The 20,351-nt window shown below is 35.5% G+C and overlaps 2 protein-coding genes across 3 annotated transcripts in view; one reads left to right on the top strand and one right to left on the bottom strand.

Moving 5' to 3' along the window:
• The window catches only part of LOC109546206 (protein sickie), a 65,749-nt gene extending 49,616 nt beyond the window's left edge, over positions 1 to 16,133 (bottom strand). For both annotated transcript variants that reach the window (XM_048668051.1, XM_048668052.1), the window contains exon 1: positions 16,083 to 16,133. In XM_048668051.1, coding sequence (XP_048524008.1) covers positions 16,083 to 16,085 — 3 coding nt within the window. In that variant the 5' untranslated portion in view covers positions 16,086 to 16,133. The remainder of the gene's footprint in view (positions 1 to 16,082) is intronic.
• A 2,316-nt stretch (positions 16,134 to 18,449) lies between these two features.
• LOC109546215 (ervatamin-C) lies at positions 18,450 to 19,530 on the top strand (the record flags this gene model as incomplete). Its single annotated transcript, XM_048668054.1, is given in 3 exon segments — positions 18,450 to 18,634; positions 18,844 to 19,185; positions 19,242 to 19,530. Coding segments are annotated over 3 exon segments (715 nt in total), but the record flags the coding sequence as incomplete, so codon positions are not given.
• Positions 19,531 to 20,351: the final 821 nt, after the last annotated feature.

The following is a 20,351-nucleotide window of genomic DNA, read 5'->3' as shown; positions in this document are numbered from 1 at the left end:
AAATTTTGCAATAATCTTGCGCCACCCTTGCACAAAACGACGATAATTTTTCTAATTTCATAGATAACAGAAGACTGTATTTTTTCTACATAACCGCCCCCCCCCTGACTTTAAAGCTGGATCCGCCCCTGGTTGAGTGGTAATTTTTATTTTGAGATCGATAATTATTAAGCTGGCAATAATCGGGATTTGGGGCAATTTCTATCAAACCTCGAGCATTTTTAGATTCAAGTGTCTGCAAAAAATGGTGAAAATTGCAGATTGTTATTTGCGTTAGTTGGGAAGATGCAAATATTTAAATAAAAAGCACGGTTGATCAAAAACGATCATTTTTAGACCAACATTTAGGTACTAATTTGCCAACAATCAAATATTTTGGTTATTTTAATGAAATCCCAGTATTTGTAGAGTGAAGCGTCTTTAAGAAATGCAAAACATTGCAAATTGCCACTTAAGTGTAGACTTAAGTCTGGAAGAGACAAATTTTTAAAGGCAGAGCGAGCAATTAGGTGAAAACACCAATTTTGATATCCATATTTACGGATTATTTTATAAGTTGGCAAAAATCACCAGTTTGATAGATGTTTATGAAAATTTCAGCATCGTGGGAGTCGAGTATTTTCGATAGATTGTACAAATTTCGGATCACTACTTGCCTTCGTTTGGAAGATGCAAATTTTTAAAAGAAGGAGCGCAGATGGCTAAAAACATCCATATTTACTAAGCTGTCAAAAATCAGAGTTCTGAAAGCATTTTATAAAACTCTCTTCATGTTTACAGCTCAAGTATCTTGTAAAGATGGTGAAAAAGTCGGTTTGCTACTGGAGTCAGTTTAGAAGATGCGAATGTTTAACGAAATTTGGACAGTTGACCAAAAGCGTTCGTTTTGCGACCGATATTTATAAATTCGCAAAAATTCAGAATTATTGGTGATTTTTCTCAAACTCTCAGCATTTACAGCACGAAGTATTTTCCAAAGATGCAAAAACTTTGCTAGTGCTACTTGCTTAAGCTTGAATAATGCAGCTTTTTAAAGAAGAGGGAGCAGTTGGGTGAATACATCCATTTGAAAGACCGATATTTTCTACTCTGATAAAACTCAGAATTGTAGGCGATGTCTATGGAAACTTCAGCATGCATTTTTTTAGTCAAGTTTTGTGTAAAAATGGTCAAAACTTAAGATTGCTATTTACGTTAGCTTGTGCAAGGTGCAAATGTTTAAAGAAAATAGCGCAGTTGTCCGAAAACGTTCGTGTCGAGAGCGATATTGATTAATTCGGAAACAATCAGGATTCCATTTTCCATTGTAAAGAAATTTTCAGGATTTATAGAATGGAGTGTTTGCTATAGATGCGAAAAATTGCAAATTTCCACTTGCTTTAGTTTGAAAAATACGAATTTTTAAAGTTGGCTGATACATACTAGCACTTTTGAGACCAATATTTAACAGGCTGATAAAAATCAGTATTTCTGGCAATTGTGATGTTAAAACTTTCAGAAGCTTTAAAGTAAAGTAGTTTCTAGAGATAGGGAAAAATTCAAAAGGATGCTTGCTTCAGTTTAGTCGACATGAATTGTTAAAGCAGAGAGGGCAGTTGGGTATAACGTAAAATTGGCATTTACCACCGATATAAAACTAAGTAACATGGGCCTACACATCCAGCACCAGAAAAATTTAAAAGTTGTGCAGCAGCACTAAATACTGAATTAGAAAAACAAATAAAAGGAACATGTGAAAGTGCCATCAAGTCGATAGAAAGGCCTCCAAAATGTTAATCAATTCACCTGAAATCGACCTGAAAAATGTGTTAGATCTGGATAAGTTTCTGGAAACATTTTTCTCAAATCTTTCAAAACTTTTACGATTTTGATGTAATTATTTAATTGCAATCTAAAAAATGATTGCAAAAATACTAAACAAAACCGTTAAACCTGCCAACGAATTCGGCAACATCCCTTGCAAGAACTGCAGTTAATTGAACAATTTTCCCGTAAACGTTAAATTATATTAAATATTTGGCATCCTCTGCCTTACCCTGTATAAGAATGCGAGTAATTGAATTCGCAGAATTAAATTGCCGAGATTATTAACCCATCAAGGCATTATTAGGCTTTATTTTTAGCGATTACAATCCGCTGAAAGTAATTGGTTTGTTAGTGAATTAAGCAGTAAGTCCGAATAGTGTGACTTGAATAAAGTGTTCGCGGAAATTGGCAACAAAAACATTCAAAAGGGAATTAAATGTCAGCAAATCATAATTTTTCGTTCCTTATTATTGTCAAGATTCTTTCGCATTTTGTGGCTCTTTACCTATAAATTCTTCTGCATTTCATTAACCATTTTTGCACCTAAAGTTTCTGCATTTGTGGAAATACTACATAAAAAAACTGATTGAAAATTATATAAAAAACATACTTGAGCAAGAAACTGATTAAATTAACTGGCTTCAATTTGAGTGAACTTCGGCGGTACAATTTAGTAATCAAAATTTCCGTTTTTTTAACGCGCATTTCATTCCCCTGCATGCTCATTCTCAGTCCCTGCTCGTCGAAAACGCCCATAAAGACAGAGGTATTTAAAAAGTTTCACATTTTAGGCCCCAAACCTTTGAAACACCATATCTTTATGGCAAACGCTGTTTTTTAATTAGAAACTGCCATGCCTGATAAACACCAGATTTGCCAGTTTTTCCATTACACAGAGTCGACAGTTTCGTTTCTTTCTGTTTTTTTTTAAGCAAATACTCATTTGGTTCATATAACAGAGCTTTTATGGTAAAACACGATTTGGCCGTTGGGCGACCGTGAAATTCCCCATTGCGAAAGCGTCCTGAGCTGTCCATGTACCTGTTAATAACGTCCATATGTCAACGACTACTGTATCGCACCGGGACTGGACAGGACACGACGTTTTGGTAAATTGCATTTCGTGACTAAAAAATTTTAATTCCCCTTCAAATGAAATGGAGCCGCTTATAAAGTTTGGCTGAAATTGCTCGTAGCCTTTGCGGTTTTCATTCTTTAATTTACACTATTTTTTATTTGCTGTTTGGCTGGCTTTTTCTATCAACTGGTAACGCTTGTATAGCTAAATGTGATTAATTTTAAATTGTATTTATCAAAGTTTTCAGCTATGCTCTTGTGCAACTGTTCGGCGTTTTTTGCTTCCAACTGCTTAATTTGGCAGACTTTCAGCAGCCTGTTTGTCAGATTTCCTTTCACAATTTTGTACTTCTTAAAATTCTCCATGGAATTTGCACATTGAAAAAAATATCACATCAATGTGGAATTATGAGCGCTTTTAGAACCAAATTTGACCAATTTTTTACGCAACTTCAAGCTCTAGAAAATGAAAGTTTTATTGAATTTTCAGGCTTAAATTTCAATTGCTATTGTTGAGTTTTTCCACTTAGGAAATATATTTAATAATTTTCTCAACTCAGATCACCACTGTGCGTGTACCGAATAATTGATTGTTTTTGCTTGCAATTTTCTCAAAAAAGACTCGATAATGCCTTGAAAGTAAGAAAAGGTTGTGCACAAGGTTAGAAAATCTGCGGGAGTTTTAAAATGAGGGATTTTTTGATCATCAGTGTATCCCAAATGTGTATCCTTTTCGAATCTCTCAATCCTTTTTTTAAATAAATTCACGATTTTTCCTCTAACTGAAAAAAACAGCTGCAGATCCTTTAAAATCCATTCCATTAACCATAATCCTAACCAAAGGTAATCTTTGTCTCCTGAAGCAGCAACTGTAGAGGAACCGGATGAGAACCGATGTTTATTAAGGACGAATGATGAAGTGCGGAAACAATTTTTTATTTTTCAACAGGAAAATTAACCAAGATTCAAATTACTGATTTCCATTTTAATGAACATTTTTCGTTTCTTGAACTCACAAGTTGGAGCTGCTGAAATTGGAGCTGCAAAACAGTCTGTTTTCCCAATTCCCCAATGCSGTTCATCTCGCAATAAACTAAGAGTTTTTGAGTGTTTTTTAGCCATATTTTCGTTTATGGAAATTTAGTGTTGCCAACACTGGGTTGTGAATCGAAACACCACCAAAGCAATATCGTCATTTTTTTATTAAATAAATAAATTTCTTCCGCACTATTAACAACTTTCTAAATTTTTCCTCATTAGCAGGTATTTGACGGAAAACTGCACCTTTAGAATCAATGTTTGGTTCAACGCTTTTTTAAAAACTTCTCCAGCTTGAGGAGGTAGAAAAAAATTCTCAAAATCCACACAGTTTCTAAAGAAATGAGTCAAAAATAATTGATAAAACTGTCATTTTATGGTGCATTAATAAATGATCATATTCTCCTGCTTAATATTCATCAGCTATTTTGGGGAATTTCGAGGAAAACGCGTTTTAAACCTTCCGAGTTAGAATGAAGGCTCATTTCGATTCAACTGCTTTTATAAGCAGGAAAACTGGGTGTGAATGTGAAGAAACCAGAGCTGGATTTGTTTTAAAAATGTCCACTGAATCTGATGGGTGATCAGTTTGAGTATTTGAAGAAACTCCAGCTCAAAATTCAGCTCTACATTGTCTTTGAAAAGCTCTAATTTGGATAATGTAATCTTGACCATTTTAGGAAAGCTAAAGGAAAACTCTCCAAAGTGCAACTGGTATAAATTTAGAATTTTTCTCATTGGATTGTTAGAATGAGCTCAATGATCAAAATTATATTTGATGATTTCTAACAAACATTTCTGTGTTCCTTCGTTTCCTGAAACTAAGTATGAGGACCAGTTTCCCTGTTAAACTTTAACGTTAAACATCAACATTAAAGTTTCCCTAACAGCTGTTGAAACTGAGTCGTTTTCAAAAAGGAAAACACTAAAAAAAGTTCTTCGAGTATTTTAGATCCACAGAATATACACGGCCAAACATACAAACTTGCAATTGCAAATTCGGAAAATTTATTGAAAAAAGAACATAAGCAGATCATTGAATTTTAAGAAAGCAGAATTTTCGATTTTGCATAAAAGTTTGCATGAAATCGGAACGTATGTCCAAAAATTGTCCAAATCATTGAACTAAATGACCATTAGTGGATCCAAAAAATGAGTTTCTCAAAAGTTCTGTTTTTGCTTTAAAAAGCTCAGTTGAATCTGCACTGTGGAAAAATCATCACAACGTGGAACTTTGCAGGTTTTCAGAGCTAAATTTGCCTCTTCACCATGCAACATTCAACATAAATTTTGTTTTCATTTATTTTCCTGACTGCGTGTAATTGTTATTGTATGCTTATCCTTCCTGGGTCTGAATGAGATAAACGATATACAAATTTTTATTTCACACTTTGACGGAGACCCAGGAAGGATAAGAATATAAATTCAACATAAATGCATCGCTTTTCATTCTTTAATTGGAGAGGCCTTTAAAATAATATGCCCCGATAAATCTCCACTTTGAAAAAATCATCACAACTTTGAACGTTGAACGGCAACTTCAAAAAATTTCGTCGTGTTCTCAATCTCATTGTTCGAACAATAAATCGACTGGTTTTTCCATGACTTTTTGACCAGCAAATCCAAAATGTGTCAGCGTCAAATAAACGCACAAAATTTCTAATGATAAAAAAAGCTTTTTTTGACCTTAGAAAACCATGTTTTTCCCCATTCTTTGGTGCTTCCAGTACCTGCCTGGTGGGTTCCGTTTCTTCGTGGCTCTGGTCATTTTTGTGAAAATGATGAAAGACGTTCACAACTACAACTGGAAGTTTCCCGATAAAAAGCCCGTGAGCGTGCTGAAGAAACAATCCGCCTTTGTGGATAAACATCCATGGAACCACAGTTATCCAGGCAATGGTGTACACAACAGAGGAGACATGGGGGATGAAAATTTTATGTCCAGTAATTTATGTTTAGGATCTGTGAAAAGTTGCGACGTTAGATGACTTTTGTGTAAACTCAACTCAATGTGCTGTGAAAAATTACAGTAAAACTGGCTCGTGTTCAAAACCTTATTTAATAATCCCGATGGAAGCATTTCCTCAAACTATATCGTAATTTAATATAGTACAGAATTCCAACATTCTGGCTTTGGTTAATGGAAGCATAGCTCTAATTTGCTGGATATCGTTGTTTATTGGCTTTCGCCTGTTTCATATTCAATTTCAAACGATTCCGGCAAAATTAATTAACTACATATCACCCTTACAAGGTGTAAATTTTGCGTTTTCCTAATTTAATCTCTCCTGGAGTGATTTATGTTGATATAGCGTGCTGAATTAATCTGATAATGGAAAACTGGAGCCGGCAAAAACTCCCTGTCGCCCATATTGTTCAACGGGGAAAATTTAATTTTCAGTTAATTTGTTTACCAGTGATTGTCTGAAAGGCTTATTCGATTTGTTTTGTTGAATTATTCCCTACCAAACTGCTTGGGCTTTTTGTTCTACGCAGACTTGTGGACATGCGATCGGACAATAAAAGCCTTTAGTCGCGTTCTGAATTCCGTTCACTCTTTCCCCAATATTTCAGAGATGCTTTTATCGTAAAGCATATCAGTTTCATCGTACTTCTTATGCAAAAGGTAAAGTGATATTTAAATTAGGCCCCTGTCTCGTAAAAGAGCATCCGAAAGTTAATAAAATAGGGCTCTTAATGCCCTTACGACATGCAACTTCCCGATACTTTACGTAGTTGGTTGCCATTAAATAAAGTCGATGCCCTAATAAAATTAGGGTAATGGCTGTCAGGAATTCTGGAATGCCCATTTCCATCTGCTTCTTTCCAAGAGATGTATTTTTTATCCACAGCGTAGACAATAGCTTTAAAAGCTCAGCCATTATGTCAAGTTAATCCAGCAAATTGTGCGTCCTGTATGCAAATTTATGATCGAAATTATCCAGCAATTATGTCAGTGCCGATGGGCGGAATGCAAAAAAGCAACAAAACCCTACAACATAATAAACGACCAACGAATAAAGCAGGTATGTCAATCGAATAAGGTCGCTACACCCGAAAAATTAAATTTATGGCCTTTTTACTGCTTTGATCTTGCTGAAATTTGCATAAACAGATCCGCTTGTGTAACTGCATTTTTACGTGTTGCATAATTTCTGCTGCTCGCCCAAGAACGCAGATATCGGTTCTGGTAAATGCAGTAAAATCACTCCTGAGTTTCACCATATTATGATTAACTATGCTTTCAACTCAACCATTCTAATACAATTTTACATTTGAGAATTGAAAAAACCATGAAAATACTTCATGCATTTTATTTGAAGTTCAGCTTGTCGCGGGAGAAGAAAAATGGCTTTGGAGACTTGGAAAGTGATTGCAAAGAGCGAACAATCAACGCTTCGATAAAAAGGAAAGTGAAATAGTCACTAAAAAACGAACGAAAAAACAGTATAATGGTTATAAGCTGGATAAAGATATTTTGCAAAGACATTGAGTCCTTGAACTTGTTGTCCTCAAACCCTTGAAAATGTCGAAAGAAGCAAATAATAAGAGAAAGGAAATTAAAATTTAGACAAAGGACTGGTAACTAGTCTGGTTAGATATGAAGAATAAATATATTTACAGAGTATAACCGGAAAAATAACAAACATTGAGAATAAACATGATGCAGCTTTGAATGAACGGGGGAAAATGGTAAAGCAAATGTCGAAAGGGGAAATAAAATGACAAAGGAAATACAAAATACAGAGAAATTGAATGGAAAGCAATGAAAAATTAAAACAAACTAGAAGAGTGCCACAAGGAAATCGTATGCATTAATGATGATCTATTAAAAGCAGAAGGACAGAAGCAAGCAAAATCAAGACAGACCGAAAAGGAAAAAAGACGAAACCTTAAAAATACTTTAAGATTTCAGCACCCAATATTATCAAACAAAGTGTGGAAATGGAAGAAAACTGTTGGAAGCTTGGAACTACGGCGGTTTGGTACCGACAGTGCACGAAATCGGTCGACAGTCCTTTGTGTCGTATGAATCGCGTTCTTAGATGAGAAATATATAATAATTGTGGCTCTTATCCTACCTACTAACTGGAGGATTAAAGTTTTATTGTCAAAGTGGATTTTTATTGTGTATAGTGTGAAAGGGTAGTGAACTTTCTGAGAATGAATGGATAGAAAATTGAGGATAGGGCGCCAGCTTGCAAAAAGCTGGTGAGAATGATTTCTAATCTATAATTCTTTTAGCTTGAACTGAGTGTAGTTTTCCAGCATGCAACTGAAGTGTGATGGATTCTTTACATTTCTCTCTGTTTGCTTTGCTGATTTCAAATAAGTTTTGCTTTGGACAGATTTCCTGCTGTGCTAAACACACTTTCTTCTTTCTTTCCAGGTGACACAACGCAGCGTAGGGTGGATCTGGTATCGACTGAGGAGCTATTGGTTCTTTCGTAATACATTTTTAAACTTTGGGCGGCTTTGTATTTTTCCGCTATGCTCATCTGAAGCTTTTCGCTAAAGAACCGCTTCAGATAAGGACATTTGGTTTTCCGTACTCAGTACAAGAAGCATCAGCTTACAGTTAGTGTGAATTTGGTTCCGATTAAGCCATTGATTTCTTCACAAGAAATTTTTAAACTTTGGCAATATTTTGAGCGGCTTTTTTTACATCAAGCTCATGCGAAGCTTGTCTCCAAAGAACCGTTTCAGGTATGTAAATATGGGTTCCAGGTTTTTTTTTGTTAAAAAATGTCAAGAGTTTTAGTTTTGCCTGTTCTGCCGTCTGCAGAATGCAAATCGACATTTACAAAGCGCGCAAAATTCAGGATTTCATGCTATTTCAATAAGCTTTTGAAGGTTTTTTTGACGACATTTAGAGCGCAGTCTTCTTTACTGAACGCACAACTATGAACTTGTAGAGTATTTTTCAGAATGCATTAAATACGATCAAAATCTGCCTTCTTTAATTGGAACTGAATAAAAAATTATTGCTGCTGGCTTGCTTTCTTGTCAATGTTCGATTGGTCCATTCGCACTAATTTCCTCATAACTGACCGTTACTCTGGCAGGTTATTATCCCACATTCATGAAAAAACCCATTTAAACTGTGCTGTTATCCCATAATAGTTTCCATGACTCGCGATTTTTTTCACTGTTCGACTGAATGTATCCTGATTTATGACCGCACATTGTCTCATTCCGCGGTTAATTGTATCCACTGTTTAGAAAAAAATACAAATATATTGATCATTATCAACGGGTAACTAATATTTTTGAAATATCCTTAATGTTCTGCGTTGCAGAGTTAGAATGAATATTCTCTAATTTCGTAATTAATATTAAAGCAATGCCAGGTTCTATTGTTGCCGCAATATGATTATTAATTGGCTAACAGGTGTGTTTGAAAATTAATGGAAATTTTGATGGCCTGAATACACACCGGAATAAATACATGTTAACTGAGTTAGTTTGAAATTGCTTCACTTTTGTTATATTCCACAATTCAAAAGTTCAGGAGTTTTTGGGGTTTTTTGCAATCACGACTGGCACGCATCAGTCTCAAGCACCGGCGCGAAAGATTTAGTATGAAGGCAAAATCAAAACTATAGAAATCTTCAATTGATTAACTGAAATGCAAATTTCCTACACAGTTCAAGACTCAGCATGTTAATGGCTTCAGTCTAAGATCTCGCGCTACGTCTTAAATCGCCTACTAAAAATTCACGTACGAAATGAAAAATGTTCGCCTAATTGATTGGAAGAATACCAATAGATTGTCTGCCTACTTGAAATTCCTCCCTAGTAAGATTTTGTTGAAATTTTGATTTACGAGCCTCGCATTAAAAGATATATCAATATCCAGATACACCTTATCTGTATTCAATAATTTGTATTCACCTTTGATGGTTTTGTGTCGAGTTGTAGTCCAAGACACGTTTTATTGAAATATGGCGCTATAAAAAAATTAGTTTAATTCCATGCAGAGGAACGTTTCACAAGTCTTTGTCAATAGATACCTACATGTTGAGGATCTGGTATCTGCAACACGAAATTTCATCAAAACCCGACTAAAAATACATCGCCCAGTGTCCCAGTTTTCTATTTTAGTCATTTATTTATAATTGAGTTGATTTTTACTTGTGTACGCTTCAGATTCGCTAAATAGATCGAAAACTTCCGCAAATAGAGTGTGAAATCAAAATATTTAGGATGCATGTTTGTGATATATCGGGTTGCTTTTGCAATTAGGGTGCTTTAGTGGGTAAATATCCTGAAAATGATTAGGTCGTTTTCCGGGAGAGGAAGTTTATTGTTTCTTTGCCTGATTAGTTTACGAGCTCAACATTGTCTATAACATGGTAAGTTTGAATAATGCAACATTGGCCAATTTGCAAAACCGAATTTATCTCTTGGCCAGATGGTTTGTTGATGAGGAACAATTTTTACGAGTCTATTGACCTTAATAATTACAGCCAACGTTGTTAATGTTAATTAAATATTCTCAAACTAGTTAGTAAATTATAAAAGTCTGTAACTGATTGAAAACAACAATAATAAACTAATGCAAAATAAGGATTATTGTTAACCTACTTATAAGATGCAATTAAATTCATAATGTTACAGCCACCAAACTGACGCAACGTTATTTTTAGCTCCTTTTAAGGAAAATTATTTAATCTCGGAATATTTCCAACAATTAAGCTAAAATTGGAGGTCAAAGGTTGGACGGTTAAACGCAGTGGAGACAAACAAAATCCTTGCAATCTGCATGCAAATTTCCAACCTACTTTTGCACGTGATTTGTTTATTACGATACGATACTCCAAAAGTTTTCGAAACTGGATCAAATGAAGGCATTTCCAACATTAATGAGCAACAAATCGTAACTTACATCAGTACTAACACTGGTTTTCGAACGAAATCGTCGGCAGATGGCCGTAACAAATTTTATGCCCTATAATTTTCTTTTGTTGTTTGAAATAATTGTTTCATTGTGTTCACTGATTTAGAAGTTCGTTGGCTCGTTATAAAAAGATTTCGACATTTTTTACGGCACTTTTTTCGCCTCCAAATCAGACCAAGTGTAACTTGAAGGCACTTAATCGGTGGTTTTCGTGCAATTTTACACAACGAGATACCGCCTGGAGGCAGCAAACGCTCTGAAACGATTATATCTACTTAGAATAAGTCTGGGATTTTATATGGAGCTAAAACTTGCAATTGGCTAGCTAAATGAGCTTTAAACTATTGTTTTTTTTGTGGCTTTTAAATAAACAACATCGATAATGGTAAGTTAGGAAGCAATTTCAATGGTATGCGGGTTATACCTATCAACCGATACTTTGACCGACCGCAAAAGCCTTCCAAGGCTGAAAAACAATGACAATTTTGATTTGTTCATCTGCTCATTCAATTTACAGAATCTTTTTCAAGTGTCCTGTCTAGTCTCCCTGATTTTGTCCATTACGAAGACGAAAAGCTGTCCTGTCCTGTTCGAAAGTGAAATTTTCAGACGCTCTTATGCCTGTCCAGTCTCAAATATTTGAGACTGGACCAACTACTCCAAACATGTTCAAGATATTATTTCTTAGGTCGAACTTTCATGTTTATGAGCAATCTTCTGTGGAGCCACATCAAACGCTTTCAACTGGTTCATCGGTCTGAGTTTCCCCAACTTCAGATTCAGGTTGATAAATATTTGTTGTCTAAATATGAGACCTTGTTTTCCAAATCATAACGTGTCCATAAAGATCGCATTACATTTAGTTAATGCAAGGCTCAGAAACTTAATATTTTGCCCATAGAATAAAAACGAAAACTTGATAGCCAGTAGCACTTGGTAATCTCTGTTACATTTCTGTAACCAAATGCGCTAATAGAGTGTGGTAATTTATAGTGCAAAGCCACGTTTTAGCTCATTTAAGTACCGTTCTTTCAATGTGCAAGTGCAAAACACAATGAAGTAATGAACGCCTGTTTTTATTGCCGTACATTTTTCATTTCCCTATCATCAACACGAATCTTTTCTGCCAAAGTTCAACTCGGTTCAGTAAATTGTATTTTGGGTTTGAGATTGATTATATTTAAATTTAATTACAGTGGCTTTTCCACCTAAACACATACATAAATATATCACTTTCATTACCAGTCGTTCCGGACTGATGCAGTTAATCAAAGATTCTAATAATTAATATCGTTTCAAATTCATTCGATTTGCATTTATTTTATAATTACTTCTACGTGATGCAGTTTCATTTAAAGTAGTTGAATATTGATTGAAGTTTCAGAGCGTTTATCAATTTTTAATCTAAGCAACAACTTAATTAACCGAATAATCGTTTGAAACCTGGGCAGTCTTCAGGGCGTTTTGGCAGCAGCAACCACCTCTGAAGATGCAAGATAGTTGGCTTGTGAAACGTTAGGACGAAACTCCAAACAGTATATTGTTTAAACATATAAGTCAAGAACACGGGGAAATCGATTAGTTGCACATCAACACCCATTGAGATATAATTGATAAGCTTATTTTTGATTAACTTTTGCTTAATTTCCGCTCGTCTATTCAGTTGGTGAAGGTTGCAAGTGGGGACCAAATTAAAAATTAAATTAGCGCCAATGAGATGGAAAACCTATCGGTTTCCGAACGTTAATTGAAATCCAGCAAACTAAAACAAAAATAATACTGTAAACGCTTAAATTGTGCCCTGCCGGTTTTAGGCCCTTAAGTACCAATAAATTTCAATAACACCATTGCTTCGAACCCTAAGTGGCTTAATTTGTACGCATATAAATTCTATTTAAATGAATGTTTAGGTGTAATATTCCCAGTGTCAACAGACGAATCTTCCGTTACAAGGAACTGGAATTTAATGGTCAGTTTTTATCATCTTTTGGGGCTTTGATCAAGCAAGTTTCTATGCAGTATAAAAAATCCGCAGAAAATTGTTAGGTGTAAATAGTTGCACGTGAATGAGGTGATACTTCAGCCAACCGACAACTATTGGCAATGTTTTCGTACAATGCAAATTCGATTATTTAATGGGCATATTAAGTGGACAATGCAGTTATTATTGCTTCGCTCTTTTGTCTGTATTTGTCTAGTGAAAGAAAACCAAACCAACGAAATTCGGTCACGTATCGTATTCGTTTTGCTTCCGAATATGGCAGGAAAAACCCGCTAAACCTGCGTTTGTTTTGGTGTTTGGTCGTACGTTACTAAAATCAGTTCCTGCAATTTTTATTAATCAACTGATCAGAGCGTAACCAGGATTTATTCGGCCGTTAAAATCTAGCTGGATAGTAAATACGTATTTAAATTAGAGAAAATTGCGCTCGAAACAGCCAGTTTTTGACCGTTTACTTCACTATTTCTTTTAGAGACGAGTCAGTTCGATGAAAGAAAAGATTCGAATGAAATTTTCGCTGATTATGGCTATGAGTGTCTTTAAGAATATTTCCAAATTTTGCTTTTCCACTGTACATTTACTATACATACTTTGATTAAAGTTCCAAGTGCTTCAATTTCTATTTTTGTCAAAACAAAGCGGAAAATACAGACATTTGCAAAAATCCACTTTGGATAGGTAAAGCTGGAAAATGCAACATTTTTCGATAGAAGAAGAAGATATTTTCCGAAAATCTTTAAGTTGCTGCAAGTCTGACTGAAAATCCGAGTTACACCGCTGTTAGAGGAGTCTCTTCTTCAATAGAGCAAATGAAGCAAAAGCAAAAAGGTATGTTGCAAATTTTCATAAAGTGAAAAATTGATGTCAGAGAACTTTAAAGCTCAGTAAATTTGCTGAATAACTTTTAATATTCCTTGACCACAAAACCATAGCTATGAAACCGAAATCTGAAAAAATCCAACTTTCTTAACTGAAAATTTCTCAATATTCGCTTTTATTTTCCATTTACTTTGCAATATTATGTGTTACATCGGTTTTTTTAATTGAATTTAGTTTAAAAACTAACCAACTGAATATCCTTCGAAACGTAGATATTTGAACAGATCAAATATTTGAACGGTTTTATGTCCACATACCTACATGAAGGTCCGAAACCTTCCAGTTATCACCGCATTTTAACACCAGTTAATACAAATACGCCTGTATTTATTTATTTATTGCATTGGTTGGGCATTTCGATCAAGAAAAAATGTTGCAAAGCTGACAAAACCCTTAACTTTACCTATGAACAATCCCCTTCAATAAATCCTTGCAACAAACTGAGTTGCGTGTTTTCGCTTCACTTTCACTTGAAAAAAGTGAGTTATTTTCCAAGAAAATCAACCCGACTTTTCCTGATAAATCACGATTAAACACTGATTTTTGCGGTTTGGTTTTCCAAACGAACGCGTGATTAATCGTACCCAAAAGAAGTGTAACGCAGATCCGTCGTACCGATAGCGTTCAATGTTCTGACTGTTTCGGAATCGCGGCCGAACTTGGAGCCTGGTACTCCGGTACTTTGGGTCTTCAGCCCCACCTAAATTGCATCATTTTAAGGAAAATAACACCTATCAGGGAGTTGCTTCTTCCAGGCCTCAGTGGCTGATAACAAATCGGCTCTGATTATATAAACTGGCCGACCAATTTTCAACTTCATCGTTTCCGCACTTCCGACAAGGTGAGAAACACAATCGTGTGGGCGCTTTTACTCTTTATCCTCCGGTCTTTTACGTCCTGGAGATTTATGGAGTAAAGAAGGGCCCCTTATACGGTTTTTTCGTCAGAGAAAAATACCGGTGTCACAAGGGCTAAATGACAAATAGTGCTCGACTTTGGCTAACGAGTTTCTGAACTTGCTGGCACATATTAAGAATGCTCTCCTCCGGCGGTCTCATTTGGGGAATTGCAAAAGTTGCATAGACCTAGAGACTTTAGAGCTTGCACAGTAGGGGGTCCCAAAATTGACCAAATCAATCTAAAATAAGACAAAAAGTTCATATAAACATTAGTCTGCAAACCCTTTTTTGTGCCGATGTTAAGTCTTTTTCAGCCACAGAAGTTTTAATTTCCCGTTTTTAGTTGCGCTTGATTTTAAACCATGTTAATTTCAACTCGGTTTGGTTTTGTTGCATTTTCTGCTGGCAATATTTTATGTTGCTCTATTATTATAAGTTCCATCATTATTCATTATTCAAGTCATATCATCATGAAACAACGGGAAAACGACGACAGATACAAAAACAACGAAAAGAACAGAAACATCTCCAAATTAAATAGAGAATTTTAAAAAATGAGCGACGCTGCAAAAAAAAGTTGGGTGAGTAAAAGTAAAGTTGGCAACGCAAGAAATTTGCTCGACTCAAACATTCACTAAATAGCTTATTGGCAAATGCGGCTAAGGATTTCTTCCTAAAGTTTCGCAAGCTTTCGAAAGAATCGCCTCTTGCATTTGCAAAACGTCACAAAGTAATCACAGCTTTAAAACTCTCAAACCTCCCAGTTTCATTTTGAGTTAACTTTGGTGAAATTTTCCCAAAGAATCATTTTATCCAGAGGCTCTCGTTCTCAGCGCTCAGTGGCTTGCTTCCACCATAATCCCTTTATTCTTTATTAGGGCATTAGAGACTGGATATTATAACCGAATGATATGGCTTTGTGGTGGTTCTTATTTTATCAAGACAAATCGGGCGCAGCTGAAGGAATCCAGGTGGAAAACCCGGAGCTAATAAGAATTTGATTGGTTTTTCTGGAGGAGGAGAAATGTTGATCGCTTTGACTCAATTGAGCGTGAAACAAACATAAAAATACTTTATTTCTTGTCCATCTACAGGAAAGTAAAACAAAAACCGCCTCTAATAATTTGATTTAGCTATATTCTCCCTCACTCCTTCCGCCTTGAAACTAGAGCCATTCAATTTGCAGCTGAAACTCGAGCTGAAAAACGAGTGACAGGACGCACAGGAGAAAAACTAATTCAAACCTTTCCCGAATACTGATGTAGTGAATTGCAGGAGTTTTCCGGATCTCCCCTGTCTTCCAAAGCACCTGGAACAATACGCGCTACGCCCTATTAATATCAATGAGAAGACAACAAAACAGCCTCCCGCTCATTCAAGACTTGATATATTGGGGAGGAATGTGTGTAAACAGATAATAGATGAATTTTTCCCGAATCATAAATGTGAAATAATGGGGAAAACGCCAAAGAAAACTTACCATTTGTGTGGGCGATTTGGGCTTCCTATTGATATCGGCGATTTTCTGGGATGCTGAAAATTACAAAACCAATTTAAAATTGCAAATGCATGTTTAAGGCCGTAGCATTAAATAGACTCAATTAGGCCGATTAAATTAGCATGGCATTAATTTTGCAATTTGTACATGCAAAACACTCCATCCCATGAAAGAAGACATGAATAACCATTCATGTAGGCAGTGCCAAGTTGCAAAACTCTACTCCCACTCCATACGAGAAACAATGGTTTTCCAAGTTTACGAGTGCATATGCGACACTTTTCCGAATTTATTTTTGCTGATTTGGATGCAAACTTTGAGAATTACGAGTCAGTCGAGCGTAGACTAAACTAGCAAACTTTTGAATAACAAGGCCGTATTATACGAATGGATGTGTAAACCCATACCCAACGGAGTCACTTTACACCCATTCAACTTGTAAGTTCATTAAAACTTTTGCCCACACATTTCACTGCTCGAAGTTTAAACTTTAGTCCGAAATCTAAGTAAATTTGGAAAATGTGATTCCAATTTATTGATAAGAAGTTTTGTAGATTTAGAAGGAACAGGAATTAATTCCTAACCAGGATTTTTTATTGAACTCACAACCCGATTTTGATGTGAATAAATCAATCATGTTTTGCCCACTTTCAAAAATCGCTTGTTCTCACCAATTCCTCCAAATTTCCTTTGTAAATTTCGCAAAAAAAGCCCAGTTTGAATCTGGAAAGTTGCTGAATCTGTGTTTCATCCAATATCGAAACTTAACAGGCCAAAGCCTAGTTTGGACTGTTTTTTAGACTTTGTTCCTGGACTAAAAGACGTGGTTCCTAACATGCATTGTCTAAGCAGAACGCCCATTTTAATGTTAATTTCTCTGGTTTATAGTGTCGAGACGTTGGTTCAAAAGTATTCCGAGAAGAAAATGACTCCCTAACAAAGTAGGCAGAGATGCACAATGTTGCGTTCAAATAATCAGCAAATGCTAGGATGGATTTATTCCAGCAGATATTCAAGATACTCAATGGAAATGTTTTCCTTTTACATAGATAACATTCAGGGAATATTTATTAAGAGTCCACTTTGATTAGTGGATTTTGCCTTATCTTTTAGCAAATTGATAAGATCATATCTTTATAATTTTCTTTTAACATGGATTTCAAATATTTGCTTTGCAAAAATTGGAAAGTGGAAAATTTTCGCTTAGGAACCGAACACAGATCCAAAAAAAGCCCGTGAAGCTTTAGTCATATGTGTAATTCAGATAATAATATCTAGTCAGAGAATTTACTTTTCGAAAACTTTGAAAAAATGTAGAAGTCAGTAAACAATTATCAGTATGAAAAAAAACCAATTTCGGGACAGCACAATTATAAATTTACCTGATAATTGATGTGGAAAAACTTGTTCTTTCTAAAGGTTTAAACTTTTCCATTGCATCAAAAACAATTCAAAGCTTGACTTCATTTCTAGAGTCAAGGAGACAACTGAAAACTGATCAGAAAAACAGCAGAAAGAATTTCGCATAACATCAAAAATAATTTTGCAAAATATTTCCAAATTAAACGAAACATAAAAAATGACGATTAAAAACAAATTGATCAACAAATTAATTCAACTGAAGGAAGTTATCCAAAATTAAACAGACAAATTTACAACAATCTCAAAAAATGTAAACAGTAATTCACAGATTACGACAGATCGACATTAACAAACGAAACTTTTAATTAATTTTGCGATTTGGGTCAAAGTCAACCTTTTACCTTTGTAAAAACCGAGAACTCTGGCAAATTTTTACAGATTTGTATTTTTCACTTAGTCTTGTTGAATAATTTATCAATACACTATTTTTAAGGAACGTTTTGACAAAAATCGCGGAAGTACTTTCGAAACGCCCAGGGAAACTTTTGCTTGCTTACTAATTGAAATTTTCTCTAGGTAATAGTTCTTGATTTCTTTTGAAGGTTTTGTTCGTTGCTGTGAGCTCTTATTTCCCACTCTTTTTCATAATTTTTCAATTAATTATTCAATATTGGTAATAATTTATCAGTCTGAAATAAACGGCTTGAACAAGTTCTGTCGTTTTTGAAATCCAAAATTTTTGAGGCAAAATGCGCTTTCATAGGCACATGCAAAGGCCCCAGCCCTAGGAGAGTCTTTATGGCTGTGGGCATGTAGTGTGCTTCCCTAGAAAGATTTTTTTAATAAAAGCAATGTTTTATGGGGAACCCACAAATTTTATAAGAATTCACGCTCATGCTCAAACCTACTGTATTTTCTCGAGAGATTACAGCCTTCACAGATACTTGATATGAGTGCTTTTTCATTGAAATTGATATATATATTGATAGCAAGAGAAACCTTTAAAAGCCACGCTTATCCATTCCGCTGTTGATAAGAGAGACAATAGTTTACCGTTAACACCCCCCAAAAATCGTTGCCATTCAAAAATGCTGCTTTACTCCCTAATTTTGTTTTTCATGCTGACGGCAAAGAATGGAGCTTTTGCTACAGAAACATTTGTAACTTTTCAGGTAAGTACTCGAACTTGTTATCGCCAGCAAATAGTAGAACGTTGCAATTTGCACCTTTCTAGTGTCAATATCTGTTTACTCTGCGCTCTGATAGCTCGCCACCTTCAATAAATAACAAGTTTTGTATGTAAAAGTATCTAAGTAACTGATTTTCTTCGGGTGGGGCTGTAGAATAATATTCGCCAACTAAAAAACACTTTGCTTCACAGCAAAAATATGGCAAGGTGTATCAAAACGACTCCGAGTTGAGCGTGCGGGAGGAGATTTTTAAGGAGAACCTAGCGAAAATTGAGGAACACAACAAGCAGTTCCAACAGAACTTTGTTTCTTACGAACTGGGCCTTAATCAGTTCAGTGATTTAACTGAGGCAGAGTTCCAGGCTCTTTTAACAATGTCGCCCTTAAGCGACCAACTAACTAAGCAAATGGAAAAGTACAACAGCGAATTTGATATTAAAACCGCACCAGTTTCGGTTAACTGGGCAGAGAAGGGCGTAGTTACACCGGTAAAGAACCAAGGAAACTGCGGTTCATGCTGGACGTTTACTACGGTAAGTTTCACAGTATTTGGAAAAAATTGGACTAATTTCGACTGTTCTTAATGCAGACAGGCACGATAGAAAGCCGATTGGCCCTCAAAACTGGATCTTTGGTTTCCTTAAGTGAGCAACAGCTTCTGGACTGTAATCGCGTCAACGCAGGATGCGATGGAGGTGTTCTAGCTTACGCATTACAGTATGTTGAAAGTGCTGGACTTACAACTGAAGACGAATATCCTTACAAAGCGTGGAACGGAACATGTAATTCAACTCATAAACCAGTTGCAGCATATACTAAAGGGTATACCTTGATATATACTCGCTCGGAAAGCGATCTTATGAAGGCAGTAGCTGAAGGTAAATATGGATCATCGAACTGAAATTCTTGCTGCCTCTTACCAGAAATCTGTGCAAGTACGGTGTTATTCATTATAAATGAACCCTTTATACTTTGTTATTTTGAAAGATGTAGTGGTGATTTTTTTGCCCGCTCAGGGGAACCTTTGAGAGTTCTGATAAATGATCAATTTTTTTGGAGTTTTCTGCATCTTAGATTTGCCTAATGTGGACGCGGCCAAATTATTTGAAATTGCAGATTTCAAATAACGGGCAATGTACCTTCTAACTGCTGACGAATTTATAACTCTTTATTTTCATGATTTTTCGTTCTTAGGTAATGTTCCCTTCTTTTGCTTGAATGTGGTTTCAGTAGACACTTTATGGTATATTCGAGCAAAAGTAGTTAAACTGGGAATTCTCCTTTCTTCTTCAAATTTTCTTTAATATTCTCGCTCAGCTCGTCTTCAGTTGTATTCAGTTTTAACATACAGGCTGTCTGCAAAATGTCGGTGCTTGTCTTTGTAGATATGTTCAATGAAAAACGGTCTTTCTATAGAAGTCTCTACGAGTATTTATTCTAGAGATATTTTAAGCTTAAATTGCATTTTCAATGATTAACGAGGTATTAAACTGTACGAATAATTACTTCACTGGAGATGCGGTGAAAAATAAACTTTAAATATCTTGAGAAATAATCAAGGGCGGATCCAGGGGGGGTCAAGACCCCCCCATTCAATTCTCTATTACTATAATTTCGCTTTCTGGGTCAAAACTACTCGAATTTCCTCACTCACGTTGTTACGACTGAATCGAGTTTTCAATTCTCTATCCAACGATGA

This window comes from Dendroctonus ponderosae, unplaced genomic scaffold (assembly GCF_020466585.1).
Source record: "Dendroctonus ponderosae isolate FM_Combo_2020 unplaced genomic scaffold, Dpon_F_20191213v2 Dpon_F_20191213_7, whole genome shotgun sequence".
Lineage (NCBI taxonomy): Eukaryota > Metazoa > Arthropoda > Insecta > Coleoptera > Curculionidae > Dendroctonus > Dendroctonus ponderosae.
This window is presented reverse-complemented; position numbering and strand designations above follow the sequence as displayed.